Source organism: Miniopterus natalensis, chromosome 1 (genome assembly GCF_054644295.1).
Source record: "Miniopterus natalensis isolate mMinNat1 chromosome 1, mMinNat1.hap1, whole genome shotgun sequence".
In the NCBI taxonomy this organism is placed as follows: domain Eukaryota; kingdom Metazoa; phylum Chordata; class Mammalia; order Chiroptera; family Miniopteridae; genus Miniopterus; species Miniopterus natalensis.
In genome coordinates, this window is record NC_142081.1 from 97,835,131 (window position 1) to 97,862,644 (window position 27,514).

The 27,514-nt window shown below is 49.2% G+C and overlaps 2 protein-coding genes across 2 annotated transcripts in view; one reads left to right on the plus strand and one right to left on the minus strand.

Annotated features, from left to right (window-relative positions):
* Positions 1-7,259: 7,259 nt before the first annotated feature.
* CYP11A1 (cytochrome P450 family 11 subfamily A member 1) lies at positions 7,260-20,095 on the plus strand. The gene is made up of 9 exons (XM_016210584.1): positions 7,260-7,528; positions 11,633-11,788; positions 13,368-13,567; positions 14,540-14,743; positions 15,527-15,684; positions 18,367-18,533; positions 18,811-18,889; positions 19,363-19,560; positions 19,964-20,095. Exons 1-9 carry the CDS (start codon positions 7,260-7,262, stop codon positions 20,093-20,095), a joined length of 1,563 nt encoding a protein of 520 aa, XP_016066070.1.
* Positions 20,096-21,907: 1,812 nt separating this feature from the next.
* The window catches only part of CCDC33 (coiled-coil domain containing 33), a 119,694-nt gene continuing 114,087 nt past the window's right edge, over positions 21,908-27,514 (minus strand). Inside the window, 8 exon segments of the mRNA XM_087819399.1 lie at positions 21,908-22,015; positions 22,842-22,955; positions 23,333-23,419; positions 24,653-24,819; positions 25,773-25,863; positions 25,966-26,097; positions 26,307-26,395; positions 26,669-26,834. Of these exon segments, the coding sequence (XP_087675525.1) occupies positions 21,908-22,015; positions 22,842-22,955; positions 23,333-23,419; positions 24,653-24,819; positions 25,773-25,863; positions 25,966-26,097; positions 26,307-26,395; positions 26,669-26,834 (954 nt within the window).

The window sequence follows — 27,514 nt, forward strand, 5'->3', positions numbered from 1 at the left end:
GCCTTGCCCCCACTCCATCAGTCCCTCTCCACCTGGGCTCTGGCTTTGCCTCCTACCTGGCCTCTCCTTTTCCCTCTGCTGCTCTCTCTGCATAGATTCTCTTATTTTGCCCCAAAGAAGGAAAGTAAAAGGCACCCTGACTCAACCTGTCTGCCCCATGCAGGTACTCTAGGCTCCTTCCCTGCATCACTGCACTCCTCCAAGGGAGGGTCCACACCTTGATTCACAGAGTTTGAGGCCTGTGTGGAGGGTTCCAAGGACAGTGTTCTCCAACTCCTGGTGGCCCTGTCAGGTAATCATTTGATAGTGATGGATATTCACTCTCAGAGAAGGTGGGAACATTTCTCAAGGTCACCAGCTAGTATGAAGCAGAGACACAGCCATACCAACTGGTTGGAATCTGAGCTGTGATCAGTCTCCGTCATGTCATTGACTCCCACTCCTTTCTCACGTGTTTTCTGGAACTGGTCCTTCACCTGTTGCCTTGGGGAGGTGGGAAACAGGAAGGCTGTGGAAGGTAATTTTTAACTTAGGCAAACCATACCCTGATCTAACCTTCCACAAAGCAGTTCTGTATCCAGGACACAAATGCACAGGAATGAAAAATGCCCACATTGACTGACCTGGACACATGCATCAACCTTGGTTGGTTTGACAACCTCACCTGCTCTCCCCTGAAACTAAGGCCTCTTGGCTTTCTCCTGGTTCTCTCCTGCCTTCTTCAAGTGCTTTTCCTTAGTCCTCTGGGCAGGATTTTAATCTTCCTCCACTCCCACCATGGGGGCCAGCAAGCCTCAACCCTCAAACACGGCTACCTCCCACTTTGTGGAGGACAGAATCCTTCTAGCCTCCCCTGCTCGTGGCTTTCCTTGCCGCCTCTCCACACTGTATCACCTAGGGCCAGTGCGTCCCTAGGACCTCTCCTTTCTGCCATCACCTAGCCCAGTGCCTGGAACAGAGGTGTGGAATGACTGCAGGTGTGGGAATAAATACATGCACCTGTCCCATGGTTGTTACCTCAGTTGGGCTGACCCCATCTACCCACCCAAGTTGACCTCTGAACCTCAGAGTTTTGAACTTGAAAGAATAAGGCACAGAATGTGATGCAACTTTTCCAAGAGATACTTCAGGGGCATTTAATAATAAATGGAAGATGCTTATGACAATTGGAGTGAAAATGCAGCAGCACACAAAATTGTAGGAACATGATGACCGTAGCTTTGGGTTCAGAACACCTGGAGGGCTTCTGGATCAACAAAGTGAGGTTTGCTCTCCAGACTCATTGAACAAGAAGGCTCTGAGCCTGGGGACATCAGCCATACTGAGACAGATGAGAGGCCTTGCACTGAAAATGTAGAAGATTCTTCTTTATGAAAATGATCAGCCTAACTGAAAAGTCACATAACCACTGACAACTGGTGATCTGTCAGAGTCTTCCCTGATGGCCCTGTCCCAAAGCCACAACTGGACAAACCCCACTTACATGCTCCAAACTGGCCAGGCTTTTGGCCCTTGTCTCTTAAATTTGGAGTTCAGACAGGACTCCTAATGGACTGCCAAAAATCAGTAGACATTTGAGGAAACTTCTAACATGAAAGTTAGGCACCAAAACAAACAGAAAATGGAACTCGGAGGAATCAGGAACAATACAGAGAGCAAAAGAAAATGGAAAAAAAATTCTTTAAACAACAATAACTAGAAAACAACTCTATGAAAACTCTCCAGAGAGTTTTGAGACTCTATCATGTCCATATGGTGTCTGTACCCAGATACAAGAAAAGTCCCTAGGAAATTAAAAAACAGATAGTGGAAATAAAAACTGCAACAGAGGGGTTGGAAGCTGAAGGGACTCTCTCATTTGGTGGAATGAAAAGACAAGTATAATATGGGGAAGAAAGGAAAAAGTAAATGAAAGATGAATCCAGGAGGTTCACATGTGAATGACAGGAGTTCCAAAAATAGAGAAAAGATAAATGGAAGGGAGAAATTATGAAGTAAGTTATATAAGAAAATGTCCAGGAATTTCCAGAAATCTGAAGACATGAGTTTCTAGATTAAAGGAGCTTACCAAATATCCCTCCCAAGGACTGATGTGGTAAGATGCATTGTGCAGTTCAAAGCAGCCAAAATAAAGAGGAGATTCTAAGAGCGACTGGAGGGAATAAGAAGGACCAATGCAGGGGTTCAGGGATCAGAATGGCGTGGACTTCTCAACAGCAGCTCTAGGAAATGGAAGACAATGTAGCTATGCTTTCACACATTATTTTAAAAAATGGAAAATTATTTCCAACCTAGAATTCTATATCCAGCTAAGTTTTCAGTCAAGTATGTGACAGCAGAATAAAGACATTGTCAGATAAACAAGGTCTCAAAATTTTACTTTTCATGCACTTTTTCTAAGGAAGGTACTGCAAACAGGAGAGACATGGGATTGAGGAAACAAGAGTGAGGAAAAGGACATTTCCAAGGTGAGGGTGAAGGGAGGTCCTTGGATGGCAGCTGTTCACAGGCTCAGAGCCTAGTAGTATGGAATGGGGAAAGTGAAGTTCCCAGAAACAGTGCTTGATTGTTTTGAGGAGAGATTTTCATTCCCCTCTAGAAAGTGGCACCAAGAGTAGAGAGGGTTGGAGCAGACAATTGCCGTTTTTCCTTATAAGCTTAATAGTGCTGTGATGGTTGGTTTTATACATCAACTTAGCTAACAAATGGTCCTCAGTTATTCCAACACTTATCTGTGTTGCTGTGAAGGCACTTTGTAGATGTGATTAATGTCCATAATCAGTTGACTCTACTTAAAGGAGATTATCCTAGACAATCGGGGTGGGCCTGATTCAATCAGTTGAAAGGCCTTAAGAGCAGAACTGAGGTTTCCTTGAAGGAGAAGAGATTCTAGGTGTGAACTGCAGCTTCAGTTTGTGCCTGAGAGTCCCAGCCCGCCCTCCTACCACCTGCCCTATGGTTTTCAGACTTGCCCAGCTCGCCCAATGATTGCATAAGTCAATTCCTTGGAACATATCTTCTACTAGAACTGCTTCTCTGGTTGAACCTGGACTGACACAAGTGCTATTTGAATTTATAAAATTTATTTTGAGAGAGCGTTTATTAAAGCTGGGACAGTGAAACAAGGAAGGACCTGGATAGAAGAAGCAACAGGAGGGAGAGTAGGCAGGGCTGCTTTGGCTCTCTAGAAACGTTATGGGAAGGAAGTGAGCTTAGGCTGGACTGCTGTTAGCTCACTGGAGAGTCAGAGAAAAGGGGCCTTGGAGACAGTTTCAGAGGGTTAGCCCAGAACAAGCTGCCACTGCCTATTGCTCCCTTGGTTGCAGGTCTTGTGGTGGCCCTTAGAGTTTCGGAGATGCACACCTGTGGGGGAAGAAAAAGGGCAAGGGCAAGGGCAAGGGGAGGGCATGCTCCCAGGAAGGAGAGCTCTCAAGAGCTATTTGGATTTTTATTTTATTTTTATATATTTATTGATTTCAGAGAGAGGAAGGGAGAGAGAAAGAGAGAGTTGAAACATCAATGATGAGAGAGTCATTGATCGGCTGCCTCCTGCATGCCCCCGACCCAGGCATGTGCCCTGACTGGGAATCGAACCCCGATCTCCTGGATCCTAGGTAGATGCTCAACTGCTGAGCCATGCCTGGCTGGGCGCTATTTGGATTTTTAAACCATAGATACAAATTATATGCATAAAACAGTGGTAAGCAGTTAGACAGACATGAACAGAGCAAGGAGGATGGGCGAGGTACAGAAGATCACCAGGGCAATTTTAGGGTGGGACCTCACCCCCAGTGTGACCTTTCTTCTCCTAGCATATTGTTGGTCCTGCAGTTTGGACCCTGACCTTTCCTCCCTAGAGATAACATCTAAGCCTCAGTTGTATTTCAGCTCCAGGCCCAGAAAAGCAGCAAAACCAGACAAGTGCCCCCATGGCTGACCTCAGGACCAGCTGCATTAGATAATGACCCCCTGCCCTGGTGCTGACCAATCAATCAGTGGAGCCCTAGACCCTGAGAAGACACATCTGGAAAGCTGTTGAATATTCTATTGAGATTTTCCCCTTGGGATCCCCCCTAAAAACTCCACCTTTAAAACCATTAGGACAAGGACCCAGTGTGCTCTCCCTCCTGCTTCCTCCCTTCCCCAAGGTGTCACCTTTACCTTCCTCACTCCCAAGCTCCAAGGGCCCTTCCTTTACCTCTATAACTTGTTTCCTAAGCCCATTTCTTCTATGAATTACTTCTTCCAGTTCTGTGATTTTTATAAATAAATGTTCTCTTACAGTTTGGGTCTTGACTCTGAATTCTTTCCTAGCCAGAACTCAAGTACTGAGGCTGCTGAACCCAGGTCTGGTCTGACCCCATGGATCTAACACCTGGTGCTGTTCCCACTGCCCACAACAAAGCTATACATAGTAGTAAAAAAATGAATAAAATTTCAACCAATCAGAAAAAGGAAGAAGACAATAGAAAAGAATAAATTAGAAAAGGAGAGGAAGAAAATAATCAGAATGTCTTCAATAGGATTTATGTTTATCTCAGGGTGGTGGGGCCATAAGTGGCAGTTTCCATAACAAACCTTTTTGCTCCCCTCTTTCCATCAAACACCACCTTGTCATGAGACTTTCTCTCTGGTCCTTGGAATGTACATTTAATAGGTTAAAGCTTATGGGGCCTAATTTAAAAATAGGCTGATATCTAATGATCCAACTTAGCTGCATTAATTTAGGTGCAAACAATATTTGAAGTGTGAGAGTGTGGACTTTCAGCAACATAATTAGTTGTTTTACTGTGAATAACAATATAAATGAAGCCATGGAGTCTGACCTTCCATCCCAGAGGAACTGCCTTGCACATCTTATACCTCAGACCTTGGAATGTTAAAAACAGTGCAAAATAACCTTTGTACTGGGTCTAAGATGACATTATGTTCCAAAGAAATGTTTGCAAAGATAAGAGAGCAGTTGACCACTGGGCTGATGACTACTGGACTAAAAATTAACAACATTGTTCAGAATTAACATCACTATGTTATCTGCACAGTACGATGCCTTCCTTCCCTTTCCCTTTCCTTTCTCAAAAATACCCATTGCCTCTGTCTCCTAATCAGAACACTGGCCTTAGCTATTTTTATTGATCTCAAATGCTTGTTGCCTCTTACTTTGAAAGTCCTTTTATTTTTAGATTAACATCACTTTTGTAGCACTCAGAGTTCTTAGTTGTCAAGAACAGAATTCATTCCAGCTAATATCTTTCAGGAAAGGGATTTATCAAGGGATATTATGTGCCTCCACAAAATCTCCAGGAGGGTAAGACAATCAGGCTTATGGGGTATAATTTAAAAATAGATTATTTTAAAATTATGTATGTCAGGCCCTGGCCAGTATGGCGCGGTTGGTTGGAGCATCATCCCATACACCAAAAGATCATGGGTTCGATTCCCAGTCAGGTTTGATACCTGTGTTGCTGGTTCAGTTCCTGGTTGGGGCATGAACAAGAGGCAACCAATAGTTTCTTTCTCTCTGTCTCTCTCCCCACCTTTCTCTCTCTTAAAAATAAAAGTGTCAGGAATATTGTCCAAATTATACCACAGGGCTGCCTCGGTGGCCACTCACTGACCCCCACAGGCCTCACATGCTGCAGCTGGCCCAGGTCTCTTGACTCCATATGTGCCAGACAAGGTTTCACATGGGGTCTGCTTCCATATCTCAACCAAAATGTCAGCAATGGGCATCTGATTGGGGGAGCCCAAGTCATCTGCCTGCATTCCAGTTGCAAGGGGTTCTGGGAAAGTGAGTTTGAAAAATTATTTGTTAGAAAAAAATGATTTTTCTCTTTTGCATTTTTACTGCAATAACTTGTATTTCATAAAATGCAAATATCACAAGTTTATACCTCAGGTGAATTTTACATATATAAACACAGAACAAGAGAGAATATTTCTAGCACCCCAGAAAGCTCTCTCATGTCCTCTCCCAGTCATTCCCCCACGAGAGAACCACTTCTAAAACCATAAATTCACTCCACCAATTCTTGAACTTCGTCAGAATGGAATCCAACGTGTCAACATAGGAAATGTTCAAACCTGTAGAGAATTTTTATAAAAATTTATTTGAGCCAAACAGAGGATACACTTGGAAGCAAGATCTCAACAGACTGAGAAAAATGCTTCTCAGAACGACAGTTTGCAGCTTCTTTCATGCATTTAGAATTAAGGAGGGAATGTAGGGAAGATTACGTGGAGGTGGGAGAAAGCAAGGTAGAATTGGATTATCTGATATACGTGCTCTCCTCTGAAAAGAGGCATTTCAAAGGTGTATTAACCAAAGAACAGGGCTTGCTTAAAAAGACAGACATTTTAAAAGAAGTTATAGGCCTGGTAAGAGGCTACCCACCATGGCCTGCCCAGTTAGGGATTTATGATCAGGTCACCTGTGAGGCTACTTCCATAGAAGCCCTTTTTTCATCCACAATCAGTATTTACTCTTGTGCCTGGCTTCCTTAACTCAGCATTAAAGACTTGGGAGATTGTAATTTTTCTTGTCCTTTTCCTCAATATTCTGCAATGAGCAAATATGACTGTAATTTATTTACTTTTATAGTTAGTCATTAGTATCTTTAAAAATAATAATAATAGCAATACCTGCCAATTACAACATTTTCAGAAAATAGTTTTTTTCTTTTTTCTTTTTGCAAGCAGAGAAAATAGAACTTTAAATATCAGGGAACTATAGAAAAACAGTTTATAATCATATATATATAAATAATGGGGGTCACAATTAAGATATATACTGCCCTAAAGCTGCAAGGTGCCTCCAACCTCCTCTCAGGCCCCTTGTTATTGTCCCCAGGCCCAGGCTATTGTCAGGTCCTGGGGGATGTCTGCCAGTAGCTGGGTCCCACTGCAGGGGGCAGCAGGAGGCCCCAGCAGAGGAAAAGCACAAACCAGTACCATTTCTGTACCATTTTAAGGGCCTGCTGGGGCTGGCACTGAGGACAGAGACAGAGAGGTCTCCCTGTGCTTTGGGGAGCCTCTCTGGCTGCAGAAATTCCAGACTGAGCCTTGGTACCCCAGTCTGGGAGGGGCTGTGCGTGGGCGGGAGTCAACCAGAGGAGGAGGAGGGCAGTCCACTGCTTTGTCAGCTTCTCTCTTAACCTTGAGCTGGCCGATATAAACTGGGCCCCAGGGGCCCAGGGCCAGAGTCTCTTGTCAGGCCCTGCTGTAGTAGAAGTAGGAACAGTGGTAATCATAGGGACAGCATGCTGGTCAGGGGGCTTCCACTGCGTTCTGTCCTGGTCAAAGGCTGCCAGCCCCTCTTGAATGCCCCGCAGGAGGGGCTGGGGAATCCCAGGGTGCCCAGTGGAGAGGGAGCCCGAATCTCTACTCTCATGCCTCGCCCTTTCAGCGAGATCCCCTCCCCCGGTGAAAATGGCTGGCTAAACCTATACCATTTCTGGAGGGAGAAGGGCTCACAGAATTTCCACTATCACCAAGTCCAGAACTTCCAGAAGTTTGGCCCCATTTACAGGTAAGCCTGGCAGAGGGAGGGGGCTGGTGAGATAGGGAGGGAAAGGGGCCTGGGCAGCCTTGCTGTGCTCCCCCTTCCCAAATTATCTGCTTGCCCATTGCAGGCTCCTATCTACCTTCTGACTTTGTTTCTTTCATGCCTGATGATGGTGGCAAGAGAATGGATAAGGCTTCCCAGACAGTGGGTTCACTTCTCAGCCTCAGCCCTTCCCAGGTCCTACACCCTTTGAAACTTTGTGGGGGAGGGTGGGGGGATGGTAAGAGAACAAGCCCAGTTAACGGGTTAACTGCCTCCTTACATCCATTATCCTCAGGACCTTTGGAAGGTAAGATTGTCATCCACATTGTCAGAAGGGACTAAAGCTCAGAAAGGTTAGGATCCCTGCCCTGGTCACCCAGCTAGATCCCTGTCCTGTTGGGGTGCTGGCCTCACCCCTCAGCCCGCGCATCTCTGGAGCAGCTGATTTTGTCCCTTCACTTGGCCTGGCTGGAGACCCTCTTTCCCAAGCACCAGTCTTGCTTCCTGCCAAGAGGAAGGGACTTTGGATTTTTGGCCTCTGAGCACTGCCACTCCTGGGGGCTGGGGGTGGGGTGGGGGGACAGGTGTCTGAGAGCTCCCCTGGTGGCAGGCCTTGGCTTGTTCTGGTTTAGCAGATGCTAAGGTGGGTCACCTTTAGGCCACGCCTGGGTTCTTTTCTGAGAGCATAGCTGAGGAGGGTGGGAGGTGGTGGAGGTGATAGTTGGGATAGGGAGGGAACATCAGGAGGGCCAGTGCATTTTCCTTTGAGTGATGGGGAAAGGGCATCATAGGACATATTGGCTGGCTGGCTGGGGGCCAGAGGGCAGGCTTGTTTGCAGCTGCTTGTTTGCAGCTGCCCATTCAACAGGGTCACTTCCTCCCTCTCCCACAACCCATTTTGAAGTCTAAAGTGCCTTTCTTACAGCGGGCTGGAGGCCGGGAGGCCCCAGGCTGAGTGTCAGGCTTGGGAGAATATTGCTCCTGAGCCTGTCCTCTCTCTCTCTCCTAGGCCTGTCAGTGCCTCTATCCCTCAACTTCACTTCAGGGTGATCCCTTGCTATTCCCTGCTTCCTGTTCCCCAGAAGAAATTCTTTATCAAGACCCTTTCTGTTTTCTGAGTCACTTTTACCTGAGTCTTGCAGCATGTCCTTCAAGTTGGCATTATAACCCCCATTTTACTGATGGGAAAACAGGCCCAGGAAGAAGTGTCTTGCCAAGGTCACAGAGCTCATCAGGGCAAAGCCAGTGCTGGAACTCCAGCTGCCTGAACTTCCAGTTCAGTGTGTGCCATTGTACTCTAACAAGCAGCCTAGAAATGATGAATTTCTGAATAAAGGTGAGGAACATAAAATACAACTTCTGTAGGTTTTTTCTTTTTCATTTTAATTTAACTATTGGGGTGACATTGGTTAACAAAATTATATAGGTTTCAGGTATACAATTCTACAACACATCATCTGTATTTTGCATTGTGTGTCCACCACCCCAAGTCAAGTCTCCTTCCATCACCATTTATTCCCCTTTACCCTCTTCTACCTCTCCCATCCCTGTAGGTTTCTTCTTTTTCTTTTAATTTGTTTTTATTTATTTTAGAGAGGAAGGGAGGGAGAGGGAGAGAGAGATAGAAACATCAACATCAGTTAGCTGCCTCCTGCATGCCCCCTGCTGGGAATAAAGCCAGAAACCCAGGCATGTGCCCTGACCAGAATTGAACTGGGACCTCCTGGTGCATGGGTCGATGCTCAACCACTGAGCCATGCTGGCCGGGCTGTAGGTTTTTTCTTAATACAAAGGCTGTTCTTGTTCATATTTATAGAACAATTTAAAAAATATAAACAAGCACAAGTAAAACATTGAAATCAGATACCATCTCAATTTTGATAATATGTATGTACCATTAGGAATGTGAATATGTAATATATGCTGTTTGGTGTCCTGCAGCAATATATCGAAGACTTCTCTTTTCTCTCTTTAATACAGTTTAAAAAGGCAGCATCATCGTCCACAGTATGGGTAAGCCATATATTTTTAGCCAGCTCTTCAGAGCGGACTCTAGGCTTTTGCTGTTATACAGGATGCCACGAGGAACCTCCTCATCCAGTAGGCGTCATTGTCCCGCCAGCTCATTGCCTTGGGCCAGATTCCCAGAAGCAAAATTGACAATGATAATAGCGGTTCAAGGACTTTGCTGAGCCAAGGTAGAGCTAGTGGTGTGACGACAAAAGGTAGCTGAAAAACACTGAGGGAGTTTTCTGGGAGACTTAGGAAGGTAGGCCCAGCATTTACAGGTCAGTGGTTAAAGCTGAATTCTCTCTCTTTCCCCTCTCCTTTCCCACCCCTCCTTCCTTCCCCTCCTTTCATCACTGAGGGAGGAAGAAGGGAGGGAGGGAGAGGGGCAGAGAGGAAGGGGGAGGGAGGGAGGGAGGGAGAGAGAACTCAGCTTGTACCTGTATGTATTTCTAGTATTTTGCCTTAAAATATATCTTGAATCAACTTTTGTATGCAAAAAGCAGATGCACACACACCACACACACAAAAGGCAGATGCAAGTGACAATTGGAATTTTCTGTAGTTTTCCAACAGTTGTATTATACATATATATATATATATATATATATATATATATATATATATATATATATATATATTTATCCTCACCCCAGGATATATTTTTTATTGATTTTAGAGAGGGCGAGAAGGAGACAGAAACATAGGCCCAGGATGTAGGAGAAACAACAGCTGTATTTTAGAAGAGACTGTTTGCAAAGTTCTTCGGGAGATACATCTTGAGGATAAAAAAGGGGTTCTAGGGAAAGTAACCTCACTGGTCCTAGATTCCTTGCTGGGCAGGGTGTGGGTGGGTTCACACCCCAGGCGTTTAACTTTTTTAGTAAGACGTTTATCTTTGCCTTAAGCAAGCCTTGCCTATTATTTTTGTGCATCTAGGTTAGCACACCTTTGAAACGTCTCTTTCGGATCCCTCCTTCTAAATCAGACCACCCTCAAGAGCACCTGTGATCTTGTTCACTATCCTGTAATCTAATTCCTTCCTTGTCTTCTCCCACCTTCACGTAATCTTCCATATATTCCTTCCTTAATTTCAAATACATAAAACAAACTGCAAAACTGTCGATCTCTGGAGCATTTGAAATCTTACATCCCTCCAATTGTCCTCAGTTTTGGCCCAAATAAACACTTATAAAATTCTCTACAGGTTTAGATGTTTCTTATGTCAACAATCTGTACCTGGGTCAGTGTTTTTTGTTTAAATTTTATTTATTGATTTTAGAGAGGAAGGGAGAGAGAGAGAAACAGAGAGAGAGAGAGAAACATCAATTTGTTGTGCCATTTATTTATGCATCATTGATTGATTCTTGTACGTGCCCTGACCAGGGAAGGAACCGGTAACCTTGGGGTATGGGAAAGATGCTCTAACTTACTGAGCTACCCTGCCAGGGCCAGTGTTGTTTTAATAGAGACAAAGTGCTTTGTTAGACCTATGACTTTTGGAGGCAGGGTGGCCACTCCTAGAATTTCAATCCTAGAGCCTAGAAGGGGTTGATTGGCTGGTGTATGACCTGCCTAGCAAGCTACATGGAGTCATTCCAGTACAGGGTCACTCCCGTGGTGACATGAGGGTGCCGTGTTTCTGAGCTATGCAGTGGGTGAGAGCGTGATGAGGGTATAAATAAAGAGGAGTGAGCATGGGATGAGCTTGGGACGGAGGCCTTGATGGTCTGGGTAGGGAGCGGGGCTGGTCCCGGAGGACCTGCTGTGGCATGACAGCAGCCAATGGATGCAGAATGCCTAATGGGAGTCCCGTTCGTAAACTTGTTCATCCTATCCTTTAGCAGCCCCCGAGAAAGGTTCTGTAATCATCTCCATTTTATAAAAGAAAAAACTGAGACTCAGAGGGTGTGAAAGCCAGCAAGAACCTTGTGGAAATGGAATCCACTTCCAGGGCCGTCTGCTCTGTGCTCTCAGCCATGATGTGGTTACAGATGAGCCAAGACCCTGTCCTGATTGCACAGAGTCTAGGTGACTCTCCTTGAATCTTTACGCCATAGCCCTTCTCCTTCCCTCTAGGGAGAAGCTTGGCAACATGGAGTCCGTTTTTATCATTGACCCTGAAGATGTGGCCCTTCTCTTTAAATTTGAGGGTCCCACCCCAGAACGATATTGCATCCCGCCCTGGGTTGCCTATCACCAGCATTACCAAAGACCCATCGGAGTCCTGTTCAAGTGAGTTCTGGGACATCCCCCAGGGGCTGGAGGGAGATGATGGGCAGCTGTAGCAAGGGCAGAAGCTGGGGGGAGGGGCCGGGCCATGCTCGCTCTGTGCTGTCTGCTGGGAACTCTATGCACATTCTTGTCATCTTCCTGTCTCCATAAAACAGACAGTAGTGATGTTGAACTGCTGTGCTAGCCATCAGGGAAATGGTCAGGCTGAAGATCTGAATGAATAATTAAAGACCTTGCAAAGTTCTCATTTATTAGTTCATTCATTAAGTCCCATCTTATTGAGAGTTTACTATGTGCCAGACCTTGTGCCAGGCTCTGGGCATTCAGTGATATGTAGGGCAGGTACCCCCTCCTTAAGTCCCTCACAGCCTAAGAGGGCAGTGAAACATAGGACAAACAGGCATATTTAGTGTAGTGGGTACCATATTCCACCAAATTGCTCATCACAAATTTAAAACGTGACCATATCAAACGTTGGTGAGGATATGGAGCAACTAAGAATTCTCACAAGTTGCTAGTGGGATGAAAACTGGTGCCAAAACTTTGGAAATGATCGGCCTTGACCTGCAGTTGAATACACACAGTCCTGGGATGCAGTAGCTCTGCTCTCTGGGATATACTCTAAAGAGCATCCCTGAGGGGAAGGTACCAGAATGTTGGCAGCAGTGCCATTCATAAGCACAAAACCCAGAAAACCACCTAAATGCCCAACAGGAGCATAAATGAGTGAGTGGTGGCATATACCACTCAAGATGAACAAAGTCAGTGACTCCCAACAGTGCAGATGGTACTGAGACAGATAAAATTGAGTGAAAAAAGCAAATCCCCCAAGGCATGACAAGAAAGTATGTTTTAGAAATATATGTGGATCAGGTAAAACTATACACAAAAGCAAGCAAGGGAGTCAGGTTGGTGGTCCCCTTAGCTGGGGAGGGCCAGGTGGACACATGGAAGTTACTGTGATGTTCCTTGTTTTCTTATTGAGTGATGAGTTTATGATTCTTATAAACAAACTCGAAAGAGGGTTTTGCATTGATCTATTTTCAAGAGTGGGCCATAAGCTGAGGTTTATCCCTAACCCAATCCCAGGCATGTGAGAGCTCTTACCTGCATGAATAATGGGACATGCTAAGGGTGCAGTGGAGAGGTTGGTCAACTGTGTCTGTGCGGGGGTCAGATAGGGTGACGTACAGGGGACCTTGAGTGGCAGGAGGTAAGCAACAGCCAGGGGAAAGAGGAAGTGATGGGAAAAGCATACCTGCAGCAGAGGCAAAGACTAGGGGACTTGAAAGAGACATAAAGGGGCTGACTCCCAGTGTTCCTGGCTTACAAGCAGCAGGGGTGCCTGTGGTCAGATTTTGTTCTCCTTCACCCACTTTCTTCCTGTCTCTCCCCAGCTCAGCAGAAACAGGGAGCTGGTAAGAGGCAGAGGGTGTTGGGAGGAGGTGAGGGCTGGTGAACATGAGTGATGGACTCTGAGCTGTGGCTTGGCTTCCTGGGTGAGCCCAGTCAGCCCCCTCTGTGTGTGCCAAGCTTGGGGTTTGTGGCCATAAGGGCCCAAGGGCCTGTGTTTCCACAGGAAGTCAGGAGCCTGGAAGAAAGACCGGCTGGCCCTGAACCAGGAAGTGATGACTCCAGATGCCATGAAGAACTTTATCCCCCTGCTGGACACCGTGTCCCAGGACTTCGTCAGCATCTTGCACAGGCGCATCAAGCAGCAGGGCTCCGGAAAGTTCTCAGGGGACATCAGTGATGACCTGTTTCGCTTTGCCTTCGAGTGTAAGGGGGTGGGAAAACCCAGCGTCTCACCTTGAGACCCAGCCAGCATAGATCCTGAAGAAATGTTGGAACTGGCTTTTGGGATGGGCTGCTGAACACACCCTCTGCCATCAGCAACCCAGGAGGAACTGAATACTCTTATCTAGCATTCATATGGGGGCAAGGGTCTCCAAAATGTAGGTCCTCATTGCCATTACCTCCAAATCCAGAGTGCGGTTCAGCCCTGCATTCTGAAAATTTCTCTCTCCTGGGATATAGACCTTTGAGGTCTGGGAGGGGAAAGGAGGACTGGGTAGTTAATCTGAATTGGGTATTCAAGATGTGTAGGAGTTATCCAGATGGGGTAAGGAGGTTGGGCAGCCTAGGCAGAGGGAACAGTTCATGCAAAGGCCCTGTGGCATGATGGGATTCATGTGATCACTGCAGGAGATCTAGGATGCCCAGAGTTTGGTATAAAATCAGCATTCAAATTCCTGACCTCGTAGGTGGGAAAAACTTGGGGTTGTTACTTCTTAGGTCCTGCCAGAGTGGGTCCTGGATGGCCAATTACCAGGGCTTTATGTCTTCTAGTCTTCCATCTGGCCTGTTTCAGGAGGTATTTTGCCAATATGGTCAATTATAGATGAAGAATCTCTATTCCCAGGAGGAAAACCCAGAGGCTGCTTGGGGTGCTGGTGGAAGGGTGGGTGGAGCAGTTTCATCTCAGCCTGAGCCCACTCCCAGCTCTGCTGGACACTGCTTCCCACCCACGTGATCCCTTTTCAGGGTCTTCTGCTTGCTTCTCTGAAGGAACTGAGTGGTTGTCAGAAGGGCAGTTTTTCTCAGCCCTGAAATTTCAGCCCTATAAACCTTAGGCTTCCATTTCTTTACTGAAGGAGACTGAGGTCTGGTGCAGGAGATCCTATGTGTTGGCGGGGGGGGGGGGGGGGTTTCTGGGAGCTGAGGCTCCTCAGCTTGTCCCTTTCCCTGCAGCCATCACCAACGTCATATTTGGGGAGCGCTTGGGAATGTTGGAGGAGATCGTGGACCCCGAGGCCCAGCGGTTCATTGATGCCGTTTACCAGATGTTCCAAACCAGTGTCCCCATGCTCATGCTTCCCCCAGGCCTGTTTCGTCTGTTCAGGACCAAGACATGGAGGGATCATGTGGCTGCATGGGACGTGATTTTCAGTAAAGGTGAGGCTTCTTCCAGCTATACCCTGGGCAGCTTAATCTGGGAACCAGGAGAGCCTTATCTACCTCAGGAGGTGGGAAACTCAGGCCTGGGTTGGGACACACACATGTGCGCGCGCGCACACACACACACACACAGCTGAAAGCCCCAAGCCTTGGCCTGCTTCTTTGTCTCAAGTTATGTCAATGAGCACTAACTTACCGTGTAGGAAGCCCACACTCTGGTGGGCAGGGATGGGCATAGAAGCCTTGGAAATGGTGGGTTGAAGGCCAGCTGTTGAGAATGATTAGATTTTTATGGAGAAAGAAGATCTAAGATATCCATCATATTCTTCCAAGTAGCCCGTGATCCCCAACATGGGTTAAGGACCAGTGTTTTAGACCCAGTTGTGCTTGGGGACAGATTGGGACTTGGGTGAGAAAAGTTAGTAAAGTTGGGTGGAGAAGGCTGACTGGAGTGTGGTGATGGTGCAAGACCTGGAGTCAAACCCCTCCTCTGCTCCTGACACCCATCTAACCTTAGGCAAGTCACTACCCTCTGTGGGTTTCTGTTTCCTTACCTCTAAAGTGGTAAGGAAACTTACCCCATAGGCCTATGGTTAAGAATTAAACAAAGAAACAGATAGGAAGGGCTTAGCAGATAGTATGTGCTCAGTAAAATGGCAGCCTAGAAAGTGCAGCACTCCAGAATCCCCAAGCCCTTGGTAGCACCTCTTACCAAGGGTCCATCCTTTACTCCTGCCTATAGAGAGCCTTATTCTTTTTCCCCCTCCTGCCCATCCACAGCTGAAAACTACACCCAGAACTTTTACTTGGACCTGAGACAGAGAAGAGACTTCAATAATTACCCGGGCGTCCTCTACCGCCTCCTGGGAAGTAGCAAGTTGCTCTTCGAGGATGTCAAGGCCAACATTACAGAGATGTTGGCTGGGGGTGTGGACACGGTGAGGTGACTGCAGGGGCACACTCTGTCCCTTCCTGTGTCCCTTCCCCACCAGCTTGCCTCATCTGAAACACTGCCCATGTGGGATAGGTCTCCTTCTCCTGACTCCATTTCCTAAATAGTCATCTCCTAGGAGGCTGAGGTCAAGTCAGTCGCCCACAGAGCATCCCTTGAGGCTGGTCCAACATTTTTTCTTTACCTATGAGAAGAGAGTGACTGGGCATAGGTGGAGAGCCGAGGTACTGCATGGAGCCTTTAAAGGAGAAATCCTTCAGCCACAGGTGGGGGACACAGCTTGATTCAGAAAGGCAGGCAGAACCTCAGACAAGCTGGGACCCAGTGAAATTCACCCTGGGCCCTGCCTTCTAGGGTCTTTTTTTGCCTTCCATCCTCCCCCTTGGTGACGCTGATGCCTGAAGGCATCTTCTGTGCTACCTCCTCAGGCCCTCTCCACGCAGCACAACACCCCAGAAGGTTCTTTCTTGAACTCAAAACCTGTCTTCCTGTGTACCATTCCTTTCTCTAATATCTTAAACTTTCCCATGCTAATATGACAGGGAGGGTTAATTGCTTAGTGTTGATGGGTTATTAGTTATGATTCAGGCACTGAGACAATAAAGATGAACATAATAGACCCCAAATGATTCAGATGGCTCAGAGAGGAGGGATATATTAGAGTGCTAGGGCTGCCATACAAACTACCACGCACAGGATGGTCTAAACAACAAACATTTATTTTTCTTACAGTTCTAGAGCTAGAAGTCCAAGGTCAAGGTGTCAGCAGGGTTGATTTCTTCTGAGGCCCCTCTTCTCCCTTATGTCTTCACACCGTCATCCCTTTGTGTGTGTCTGTGTCTTGATCTCCTCTTTTTATAAGGACACCAGTCCTATTAGATTAGGGTCCACCCACCCCAGTGACCTCATTTTACCTTATTACCTCTTTAAACACCTTGCCTCCAAATACAGTCTCATTGTGAGGTATTGGGGGTTAGGACTTCAACATATGAATTTGGGGGAACAGAATTTAGCCCATGACAAAGATGACCACCACACCGTGTTATAAGGCTGGATGAGTAGGCGTGGATCGGGTGCTGATAATGCTGAGAAGAGGCCCTGCAGGATGGGGAGAGCGCGCCACAGAGGAGCTAAAATTCAACCTGTGTCTTAAAGGCTGTTGCTAGGAGGAGAGAGGAGAAATAGCATTTCGGGACTAATAAGGGAGAAGTATGCGTTTAAGTCCCCTGGGTGAAAAACTTTATTTCCTAGGTATCTTATTTATATTGTGCTCTAATGGAGGACTTTCAGTCCCTGTGACAGGCTGCAGATGGAGCCTTTGAGTTTATTTTAAACTTAGTTCTTGTTAGTTAAGTATAAGGAATCTCCAAAAAATGCTTACCTGCACCAAAGCAGCTATTATTGTTAGGTAATGTTTATAGAGCACACACTATACAGCAGGCAGGGCTTGAGCTTTTCATATGCATTAATTCATTTAGTGTTCACAAACAAAATTATGAGGTATATTACTATTATACCACCTTTTCAGATGAGGAAACTGTGGCACAGAGAGGTTAAGTAACTTAGTTAAGTTACAACGCAGCTAGTAACTTAGTTGACTGCCTTAATAAACAAGTATTTCCTGAGTAGCCACTCTTTCTGGCCTTGGAAATAGTGAGACAAATACACAGTTTTGATTCGAGCCATGAAGGAGTACAGACTGGCTTTCTTGACTGGGAAGGGAATTCTAGGAAGAGGAAACAGCCAGAGGGAGATTTCTGGGTTTCAGGAACTGCTTGTAGCTTAGTGCAGCTAGAGTATTAGGTGCATGCTGGAGAGAGGTGGGGGGCCCTGTATTTGATCTGGAGGATCTGGGGAGTCAGGCAAGGATTTCAAACTGCGAAGTGACTGTATGGCATGTTTTTGTGATTGCTCCTGTTGGGAAGAAGGAGAGTGTTCCAACTTCTTGGACAAAAATATGAATCTTGGTAAGATATTGGCAACAACCCATGTCCTAACCTTAGGAGGGAGGGCTGCACTGGCCTGGGGCCCTGCCGCAAAGGTGTGTGGGCCCATGGGGCTTGATGAGAGTCACTCATACCTCCAGGGAAGGGCTAACACTATGACTCTGGCTAATAATGAGATTAGCAGATTCATCTCAGTATACGCCACATGTTAATTGCAACACAGTCAGGAACCAAGGGAGTGGGTCTAGTTTCCTTTTCTGAGCCTTTCCCACTTCGCTTCTATAGGCAAGTGCTAAGGTTTGGGGAAGTCCTACTGAGGAGAGGGCTGCTTGTTAACCGGCATTTCAAAAGGAATGACATTCAGTAAGGAGACAACTGTTACAGAAGGGGGCTTTGGCCTCCAAAGGCCTCTGGGAGAAGGTCCTTTGGAAGAAGGCATTGGTTGTGTGGGTGCCCTCTACTGGCTGGGGAGCCTGTGGGCTCTGGTGACATGAGGAACGAGGGTAGGGACTAGTGCTACCCCAAACAAACATTCCTGCCTGGGCTGGAGAAAGCCTCTGGCACATTTGCCTTTTGAATTGGACTTAGCTTTTGTAGATGATGGTCTCTGGATACTGGAATGAGGGTGGGGAGGGGTTCTTGGAAATGAAAATTTAGCATGGGTCTAGGTGCCTCAGGAGTGACTGGCCCTCCTGGTCTACACCCCCCACACTCCCTGCCAGACGTCCATGACACTGCAGTGGCACTTGTACGAGATGGCACGCAGCCTGAGAGTGCAGGAGATGCTGCGGGAGGAGGTCCTGGCTGCTCGGCGCCAGGCCGGGGAAGACATGAGCAGGATGCTGCAGTTGGTCCCGCTTCTAAAAGCTAGCATCAAGGAGACACTGAGGCAAGCCCATACCCACCCATGCTTGCTCTGACCCCCAGTCCTGGGCAGGGCCAGCGTTATGCCTGGGGACATGGTTACAAGGATGGACTTGTGGAGATTGGTAGAAGGATGTGAGAAGTCCAGGAAGACAGCTGAGAATGGGGAGGAGGGAACAGAGTCCTGGTCCTGCCTCCAGATTCCCCCTGGGGTGCTGCCACTGGACAGGAGATGCCATGCTGGGTGGGGGGCTTTGTCCTGGCCTCAGGACGTTAGCTTCTGAATAACTTTTCTCTGGCAGACTCCACCCCATCTCCGTGACCCTGCAGAGATACCTTGCAAATGACTTGGTTCTTCGAGATTACATGATTCCTGCCAAGGTAGGTACAGCAAGGCTGGAGACCCTGCCAGTCAAACAGGAAGCTGGGGACTGACAACAGTTGCATACAGATGGGAGCTTCTCCCTGTCTTTCTGGAGCTGGCTGGTGAGTCCTTGGCAGCAGCAAAGTTTGAAGGGCCAAGGTGGTAGGCACAGTGGGTGATCCCTAGAATGCTGCTGGAGCCCAGGGTTAGAAGGGCGACCCCATGGGTCACCTGGGTCTTGGGGGGCCCTTTAGTGCTGAGGAAAGGGCAGGACAATCAACCCCTTGAGCCATCCATGGCCTACTGGCTTCAGTCATGCTCCTTTGATGGGTGAAGCTCAGGGAGGGGTGGGGACTTGTTCAAGGGCAGAGTGGGCAGTGTCTGCTGGACAGCTGGGCAGCCAGCCTGGGGAGTAGGAGTGGGGAAGCTGGGTTATGCTCCTGGCTGTGAGGAGGAGGCCTGCTTAGGCCTTTGCTCACCGTGTCCCCAGACATTGGTGCAGGTGGCCGTCTATGCCATGGGACAAGATCCAACCTTCTTCCTCCATCCGGGCAAATTTGACCCCACCCGATGGCTGAGTGAAAACAAGGACCTCATCCACTTCCGGAATCTAGGCTTTGGCTGGGGGATTCGGCAGTGCGTGGGCCGGCGGATCGCCGAGCTCGAGATGACCCTCTTCCTTATCCATGTGAGTCTAGCCTGCGCACCTCTGGGTACCCTGGGCTGCCTTTGGCCTTGATGAAAGCACCAATCCTCCTACTCCCATCTCTGTTCAGAGCCCTACCCCCAATTCCCTGCTGCCTCCTCTTTTGGGCTAATCCACTTGTCACCCATTGGTGCCCCTAGCCATCTGTCCCCACACAGTGGTGATGGGATGGGGGTAGAGTGGGATAAGGTTTTGTAGAAACTAAAGTGAAAGCCTGAATCAAGGGGTGTGTTTTCAGGCACTGAGCAGGGTTAAGTAGGAGATAGTGTGGATCCCTTGGAGCTCCCCAAATCACACTCCACAGGCACTGCGGAGGATGAACCTGGCCCAGGGGAGATGGACCCTCTCCACCTGCCCCCCTAAGCCCACCACCTCTCTTTGTCAGATTCTGGAGAATTTCAGAGTTGAAATCCAACATCTCAATGATGTGGGCACAACGTTCAACCTCATCCTGACACCCGACCAGCCCATCTTCTTCACCTTCCGGCCTTTTATCCAGGACCTGCCTGAGGCATGATCTGAGAGAGTGGTGTGAAAGGAAGGCCTGAGGGGTGGAGTGGGGCCCATGGAGGTGTCTGCATCCTCAGCCCCAATTCCCCCATCCCTGTCCCTTTCTGCCCCAGCTCAGTGGAGGCACTCCTCTTTCACCCACCTCTTCGGCCTCTTCCCCCACCCCATGAAGGCAATAAAGGGCTGAACTATGTGAGGTGTTTTCATTTCCATCTGGTGCCTAAGGCATCCATCATTCCTGTGGAGATGCTCTCTGACTTGGATCAACAGTTAGATCTGAGCACAAATGGGCAGCCACACCTGAAGCCATTTCTGCTGGAATCCACCCACCTACAGAAGCTCAGGAGCCAGCAGGATCAAGCCTCCTCCTGCTGCCTGGGGCTGAGGGCGAGGCATAGCAGATGGAGGGCTATTGCTACTGTTCTGGGGCCAGCAGGCAGAGGGACAGAGGACCTGGCAGAGCTCTGCTGAGAGAACAGGGCATCTTGAGAGATGTGGGCCAATCTTGGTTTCCGGGGCAGGCCCACCTATCAGAGGTAAGGCTCGTGTAGTGCTCAGCGTGGCTGAACTTTGGGTAAGAGTTCCAGGTGGGTCATGAGGACTTCCTGCCAAGGTCCAGCCAGAGTATTGGCCATGGTTAGGGCTGAGGCCTGTGGATGAGGGGCTGGTGTGAGGTGGCTGACCCTGGGGATGAAAGGCCGGTATGCTTCCTCTACTCCACCTCACCCTTCTCTGGGCTTCCCCAGGCCTCAGCTTCCTGCTCTCAGGGAACACGCCCATTTGTCTAAGCTCTGGGAAGTAAGCAGGGAGACTGCAGCAGAATCTTAGGTCCATTAGTTGAACTACCTGACACTGTTCCCAATTTTGGCCCCCTTCATACCCTGAGTTCCATAACTCCTGAACTGAACCAGGTGCCCGATCCTTCCTGGCTCTCAGCTACTTGAGTCTAAGTCCTGCCAGTAGACAAGGGAGCTAGTCCTGCTGGGGACAGCAGCCCAGCTAGCTCTGAGTCTTCTACCAAGTTCTGCAGGTTCTGAGTCCACTGTTGAAGCCTTTCTGCTTTTCTCCATCACAATCCTCTTCCTTGTCTTTCTCTCTCCTGGCTTGAGTCATCTTTGACTCAGAAATGTTAGAGCTGGAAAGGGCTTACCACCGGAGACGTCAAGCTCTGCATGGGACAAATGGGGAAGCTGAAGCCTAGAGAGGTTGCTTGAGTCACCCAAGGTCACATAGCATGCTTGTAGGTAGAACCCAGGGCCACTCTCTGTGGAAGGCTCCTTCCTTTAGTCACATCTGCTTTCCTGTCCCTGGTTACATTGATGGGGAGTTTCACACTAACATGTAACTGATTGCCACAGGCAGGCTTCAAGTTTCAGCCTTCCCAAGAAACAGATAAACCAAACATGAAAGAAGGGATTTTAGTTATGGTAGATGTTTGGGGGCAGGTGGAAAGTCCCAGCCTCCCTCACACCTCCCAACAGAGTTCGTCTCTGATGGTCTCACTTCTTCCAGAAGCCTGGAAGGAGCTTGTCTCCTTGACTCCTGCTTTGGAAAGGCTTTTCTCCCCACCCTCCTGGGTCCACTATGGCCTTGGCTTTCCAAAGATGGGAGGCAGGAGACTATTGCACTGCAGCAGAGGGCCCAGGCCCAGAATGGGGTCTGGGAAGGGGAATCTGGGCACCCCCAGGCTGCCCTGCTCTAGGAAAGAGGCAAATGCTCACTGACTTACAGAATTTAATAAAGTCATTTTTAGGGGGTAGGGACAGAACACCCTAGTACACAGTGAGGGAACTGCTCCAGTATCCAGGTCTGCTGGGACTCAGGTCTGCTGGGAGTCTGAGGGCTTGATGAACTTAGTCTCTGAGCTGGGCATCAAGGGGTCCAGTTTTGAGGGTCGCCTATAGTCCTTGGTGTGGGTTGAGGGGTTCTGCTTTGTGCAAGGCAAGATGAGTTGAGTTTGCCCTCACCCAGAGGGGTACAGGGCCCATTCAAATGTCTTAGAGGGCCATGACTTCCCAAAGATTTCCAAACCCATTTAACCATAGCAGGTCATATCCAATTTCTCAGAGTCCCTGGGGCCCAGCAAGTGAATTTGCAAAGGAATCCCTATGTCCTTTGTCAGTTCCCCCATCTTTTTCAGACCTGGCCAGGAGCCTGGAATTGAGCCGAGTCCTGCTCAAGAGCAGGAAAAACCAGGGGTTTTGCTTTGGGGCCTGGGTGGCCCAGGCTGAGCTTGAGAGACAACTGTGAGCAGGTCTATCTGTTTTTAGGAAACCTGCAATATTTCTCTCTGGCAACATGCTCCTATCCCTGGCAGGTCTGCAGCACTGCAGCTGCCCAAGAAGGCTGTGCTCACGGGACAATCTTAAGCACTATGGAGAGTTGGGTGGTGGCCACATCTACTTGCTCATGAGCAAATTCAGTCCTAAAGTACAGCCAGTACCAGAGCATTTGGGGGGTGCCCGTGTGGACAGCACTTCATCCACAGTTATCTCCTTTTTGATTCTCACCACCACCATGGGGGAGGGGGTAGTTTTGGCAGGGTTTTCTATTCCCCTTAGACAGGTGAGGAATTGGGACAAGGCAAGGGCTTCTTCTGTTGGCAATAGAGTAGGAGCTGAGCCTAGGTGCTCTGAATTCCAGCTCTAAAGCTGCCCCCCTGGACAGTTTTTCTCAAGGCCCAGTGACTAGGGGTGGAAGTTGCTGGCTCTACTGCCTGAACCCCAGGGAGCTCTTCCAGAGGGGTCACTCACGGGCAGGTCTGTGATGTTGGAGTTTGAGGGGTGACCCAAGCCGTACTTTTGCTCCTGCAGCCGTGTGGTCAAGTCCTGCTTCTCTTGTCCCCAGCGTCGAGCTGAGTCCTCTAACTGCCACCATGGAGAGGGACAGATGGGGAACCTCTAGGTAGCAGGGCCCATCCCTGAGATCTGAGACAACCAGAGCTTGAGCCTACTCTCTGAGCAGAGAGCAAAACCCTGGGCAATGTGAGCTTGCTACCTTCCCAAGAGACCTCAGGGGTGGCAGGGCTGGGTGGAGAGGGGCCAAGCGATATTCTTACTAAAACACAGATGGGTCTTCTTTGAGTTCCAGCACTGTACTGAGTGAGCCCTGACCCTGAGTCCACACTGATCCTTGACTCTGGTCATAGACTGAGCCCTGATCCTGTTCACACGTGAGCCCCAACCCTGGTCATGGGCCCAGTGAGGAGCATGCCTAGTTTGATGAACTCCTTTGCCTTACCTACCTGGCTTTCCAGGGACAGGATCCGGCTCTGAGCTTGTTCCAGCTTGGCCAGGAGGTTAATTTTGTCTGAAGTGTTGGCAAGAAAATCCTGTGGGCAAAGCAGAAACTTACAGGTGGCCCCAGCTGGGGGCTGCGGCTGAGTGAGCTCAGGAGATGCTAAGGAAGGAACCAACTGGGTTTGAGTTCCAAACTCAGCTCTCTGATGCAGAGCCTCAGACCCAAGGGCCTAAGCCTCTTCCTGAAGTTCAGATCTGGTATGGCATGTGCTTTTTTCACAGTTGTTCTCCCAACAGATTTTGAGTATATGGTTTTTGCACATCAGCTTATTATTATTATTACTTTTTAAATCCTCACCCGAGGATATGTTTTTTATTGATTTGAGAGAGAGAGAAAGAGACAGAGAGACAGAGAAACATCGATGGATCAGTTGCCTCCTGTACATGCCTTTACTGGGAATCGAACCCATCACCTTTTGGTGCAGGGGACAATGCTCCAACCGAGTCACACCGGCCAGGGCTGCATATCAGTTTGTAAATGTAAAATGAACGAGGGAGTGCCCAATGTTGCATAGAAAGGAATCTTGAACTGGGAGTCTTTTTGTGAAGTGAAAAACCTGTGAAGCAAGGGCTCCCTTGTCTCCAGCACTTTACCTGGATGCACATGCATTAGGTATGCTTTCAAACAGAACTCACCTCCTGTGAGTCCTGGAATGAAGAGAAAAACTCTCTTGTGCCCTGGGCCACCCCTCTTCTGTAATTCAAATGTCCTGTCTTTGGGTTTGCATAAAGCAGCAACCTCAAAAGTGGAGTGGGGCCAGGGCATGTCTGGGGCCTGGGCACCCACCTGCTGGCAGAGTTTCTGTGCACTTGGAGTGGCCTGGGCCATTTGTATCTTGAAGCCTCTCTGCGAGGTCTCCTGCTCCCAACTCCCAAGGGTCCTTCTGGGGTAGGGGAAAAGAGCTCTCTAAGGCTGTACCAGTCCCAGGAAGTGCTTCAGACTGGAGTTTCTGAGAGGTCTGTGTGGAGTTCAAGAGGAAGCCAGCCAGATGGCAAAAGGAGTCAGTGGTCAAGGGCCAGTTAGGGGCTTGCTTTCTCCTAGGGTGCTAGACAAGGGTTAGGTAAAGCATTCAGGCTCGTGTGTTCCCCAAGGAGAAAGAGCAAGGCCTGAGGACTGGCACTCCAGGAGAAGCCAGGCACGTTGGAGACACTGGGAAGCCCAGCTCCCGGCCTTGGTATTTAACTTGGATTGTGCTGAGTCATAGCTAGGCACCTGATGACCTGTTCAGGCAGACCCAGGCCAAGCCTGTGCTGGTGGCTCTTACCGGCAGGGCCTGCTGCTGCAGAATAATGGGGGCGGACTGGTGGCGGATCTTATCCAGCTCTGCCTGCAGCCTCGAGTTTTCTGCCAGCAGCACTGAGTAAAGGTCAACAGGCAGGTTCTCTCCTGTAGGATCCTGGGGAAGTCCAGAGGCTGAGAGCATGGGGAAGGCTGTGAAATGGCCACAGATATTCATGAGATGGGCTTTCCTACTCCATGTGCCTGGCCTGATCTCCTCCAGCATTTTGCTCCATCCTGCTTCTCTTCTTCTCCCAAGCCTTCCATTGGTCCCCACTGCCAGTGGGATCAGGCCTCCACTCCTCAGGCCATTATTCTCAGTTCTCCCTACCCACTCCCTGATGTTTGTCCTGGGTCTATTGCAGCCCTTCACCCCTCTATCTTTCCTCCCTTCTCTGTTCTTGGCATGGTCACTTCTGGGCCTTTGCTGTGGCTGATTAGCCTGTCCTGAGGTTGCCTTCTTGTCTCTCATCCCACTCCTGGGTGACCTCAGGGTTCCTGAAAGGCGAGCCCTACTTTCATTGTTTTCTAAAGTCCTTCAGAAACGCACCCCTCACTCCCATCCCTATGCGGTAAAGGCTGAGTGCTGGCTGGGCACACAGGGATCTCTGCTGAGGCTGCACAGACAGGCTCAAGGAAAGCCGCTGCTTCGGCTGCCCTGATATGGTGTGACCCAGTTCTCTCCTGCTCACCAGAGCTACCTCTGAATGGCAGTTCTAGGTGGCTTTGGTTAACATCAACGGAGAAAACAAACCCTTGATTTAACCAAAGTATTTTTGTTTATTTTATAGAAGCAGACTCTTTGAAAATGTGGGAGATGAGAAAATAGTTTGAAGGATCCTGGAGTTAAGAAATTGGAAACTTCCCGGGTAGCCCCTCTCTGCTTTCTCTGGTCTGCAGGGCTTCTCCCCTACCTCTTTCTAGCCTGGCTCATACACTATGTCCTGATGTATCCCGTGGGCTCCCTGGGAGGAGAAGGGAGCGCAAGGACCTATGAATAGGGGAGTACCACCATCTGCCACAATTGGGAGGTGCTTCTGGAACCGGGAAGCTCAGGGAAGGGAGGGACTCCAGGGACTGGATGACATCTGGGGGAGCAGCCTCACCTGTCCCGGGCTTTCCCGGCAGCTTGTTGGGCAGGGGCTTGTTCCTCTCCTGAAGCTTGTCCTTCAGCACCTGCTCCATCTTCTCAATCACCTGGGGAGCAGAGTTCAGAGGCCAGGCTGGTCTGGGGGCTCCACACATCCCCTCTGTGGCTGGCCCCTGGCGATCTGACAGCCCTCCCCCCCCAGGCCCTGCCTTCTCCTGGTGTCGCACGGTGTTCTCCAGCGCCCTCATCTTCTGCAGCCTGTCTTGGTGCCTCTTCAGTGGTGCAGCCTGTGGCTGCTGAGCCTGGTACAAGAGAAGCAGCTCCTTCTCTCGATCATTCTTCTGATGGTGGGGAGGGGGAGAGGGAGAGGAGGGAAGAAGTGCCTGGGTATTACCCTTGGCCTAGAGGGCTCACCCCAGACCCCTCTGCTGAGTCCTCCACTGTGCTGGCCCCCCTCCCTCTGGGCCCTTCTCCCTTACGCTCCCAGACACTTCTCCACAGACTCCCACCATAGTTCCCCATGCTCTCTGCCCCCCAAACCCCAGCTCACTCGAATCAGCTCATTCTGCAGATGCTGCACCTTGTCCCTCAGTTTCCTCATGTCCAGCTCACTCAGCAGCAGTTTCTGCTTCATGGACACTGGTGGAGGGGGCAGGGGGAGAGATGGCTCAGGCAGGAGGCAGCTTCCAGCTCAGTGCAGCACAGTTTGGGGCTGGGGCAGGTGTCTTTCAGCCCTGAGGCTTGAGACAGGACTGGATTCCCTGTTTCTCACTGTGGATAGGGTCTGGCTGGCTCCTATCAGCCTGTGTCCAGTAACATGCACACGTGGGAAAGCCCTGCCATGCTGTCCCACGGTTCAGAGCCGAGGCTCAGGCAGGCACCCGGTGCCCTTGGTGGCCTTTATGCCCTCACCCAGCCTCTGGGTCTTGTCGGCATTGCCCTGCTCCTCTTCCGTCTCCTCCTGGGTCAGGTGGCTTCTCAGCACGCGGTTCTCTGCTTCCAGGGCACTGGCCTGTTTCCTCAGCAACAGGATGTCCTCAGCCATCGTCCGTATGGCCCGTCGGTAGCTGTTTATCTCCTGTGGATCCCAGCCCTCAGAGTTGAGCTTCCAGCCCACATCTGCACCCACACTTGGGAATCAGTGTGTCAACCCCAAGGCTGATGAACAGTGTGCCCTCAAGTCTTAGCAACTCCTCTGAGGGGTGATTATGGCTCGGCCTGCATGCCTCCTGGCCATGTGAGAGAAGTCGCACTCGGGTCCTCTCCCAGGAGTCATGTCTCTTCCTGTGATGCCAGCTGGGGGGGACCCAGGGCTCAGAAACCAGGTGAGGAAAATTATGAGAAACAGAGACTCGAAAGGACCTGGAGCCAGTTCCCAGGCCACTTCTCCCTGCTTCTTTCTCCCTTTTCTAATTCCTCTCCTTCCTCATGTCACTGAGAGCCCAGGTGAGATTCTCTCGGAAACCCCACTGAATGCCACTTGGGAGCTGACCACAGGCACCAGCCCAACGGGTCAAGAAGGGACACAAAGTAAGCTTGGGAGACCCAAATGAGGACTCAGGGTTGGGATTCCGCTCCAAGATCTGAGGTGTGGCCAGGATGCCAGGCTCTGTTGTTAATTAACAAAAATCTTAATATCTGGTGTTTGTTGAGGTTTACTCTGTTCCAGGTTGGGAGGAGGGCCTCCCTCATTTAGTCCTTACACCAAGCCAATGAGGGTCGATACTGGTATCATCTTCATTTTACCAACAAGGAAAC

What these genes read in the sequence shown, in the direction of transcription:
- CYP11A1 (XM_016210584.1), top strand. Translation starts at nt 7,260, where the DNA reads ATGCTGGTCAGGGGGCTTCCACTGCGTTCTGTCCTGGTCAAAGGCTGC. An exon ending in GTTTCGCTTTGCCTTCGAGT is followed by an intron (nt 13,568 to 14,539) that starts GTAAGGGGGTGG and finishes CTTTCCCTGCAG; the next exon opens with CCATCACCAACGTCATATTT. An exon ending in ATTACATGATTCCTGCCAAG is followed by an intron (nt 18,890 to 19,362) that starts GTAGGTACAGCA and finishes CCGTGTCCCCAG; the next exon opens with ACATTGGTGCAGGTGGCCGT.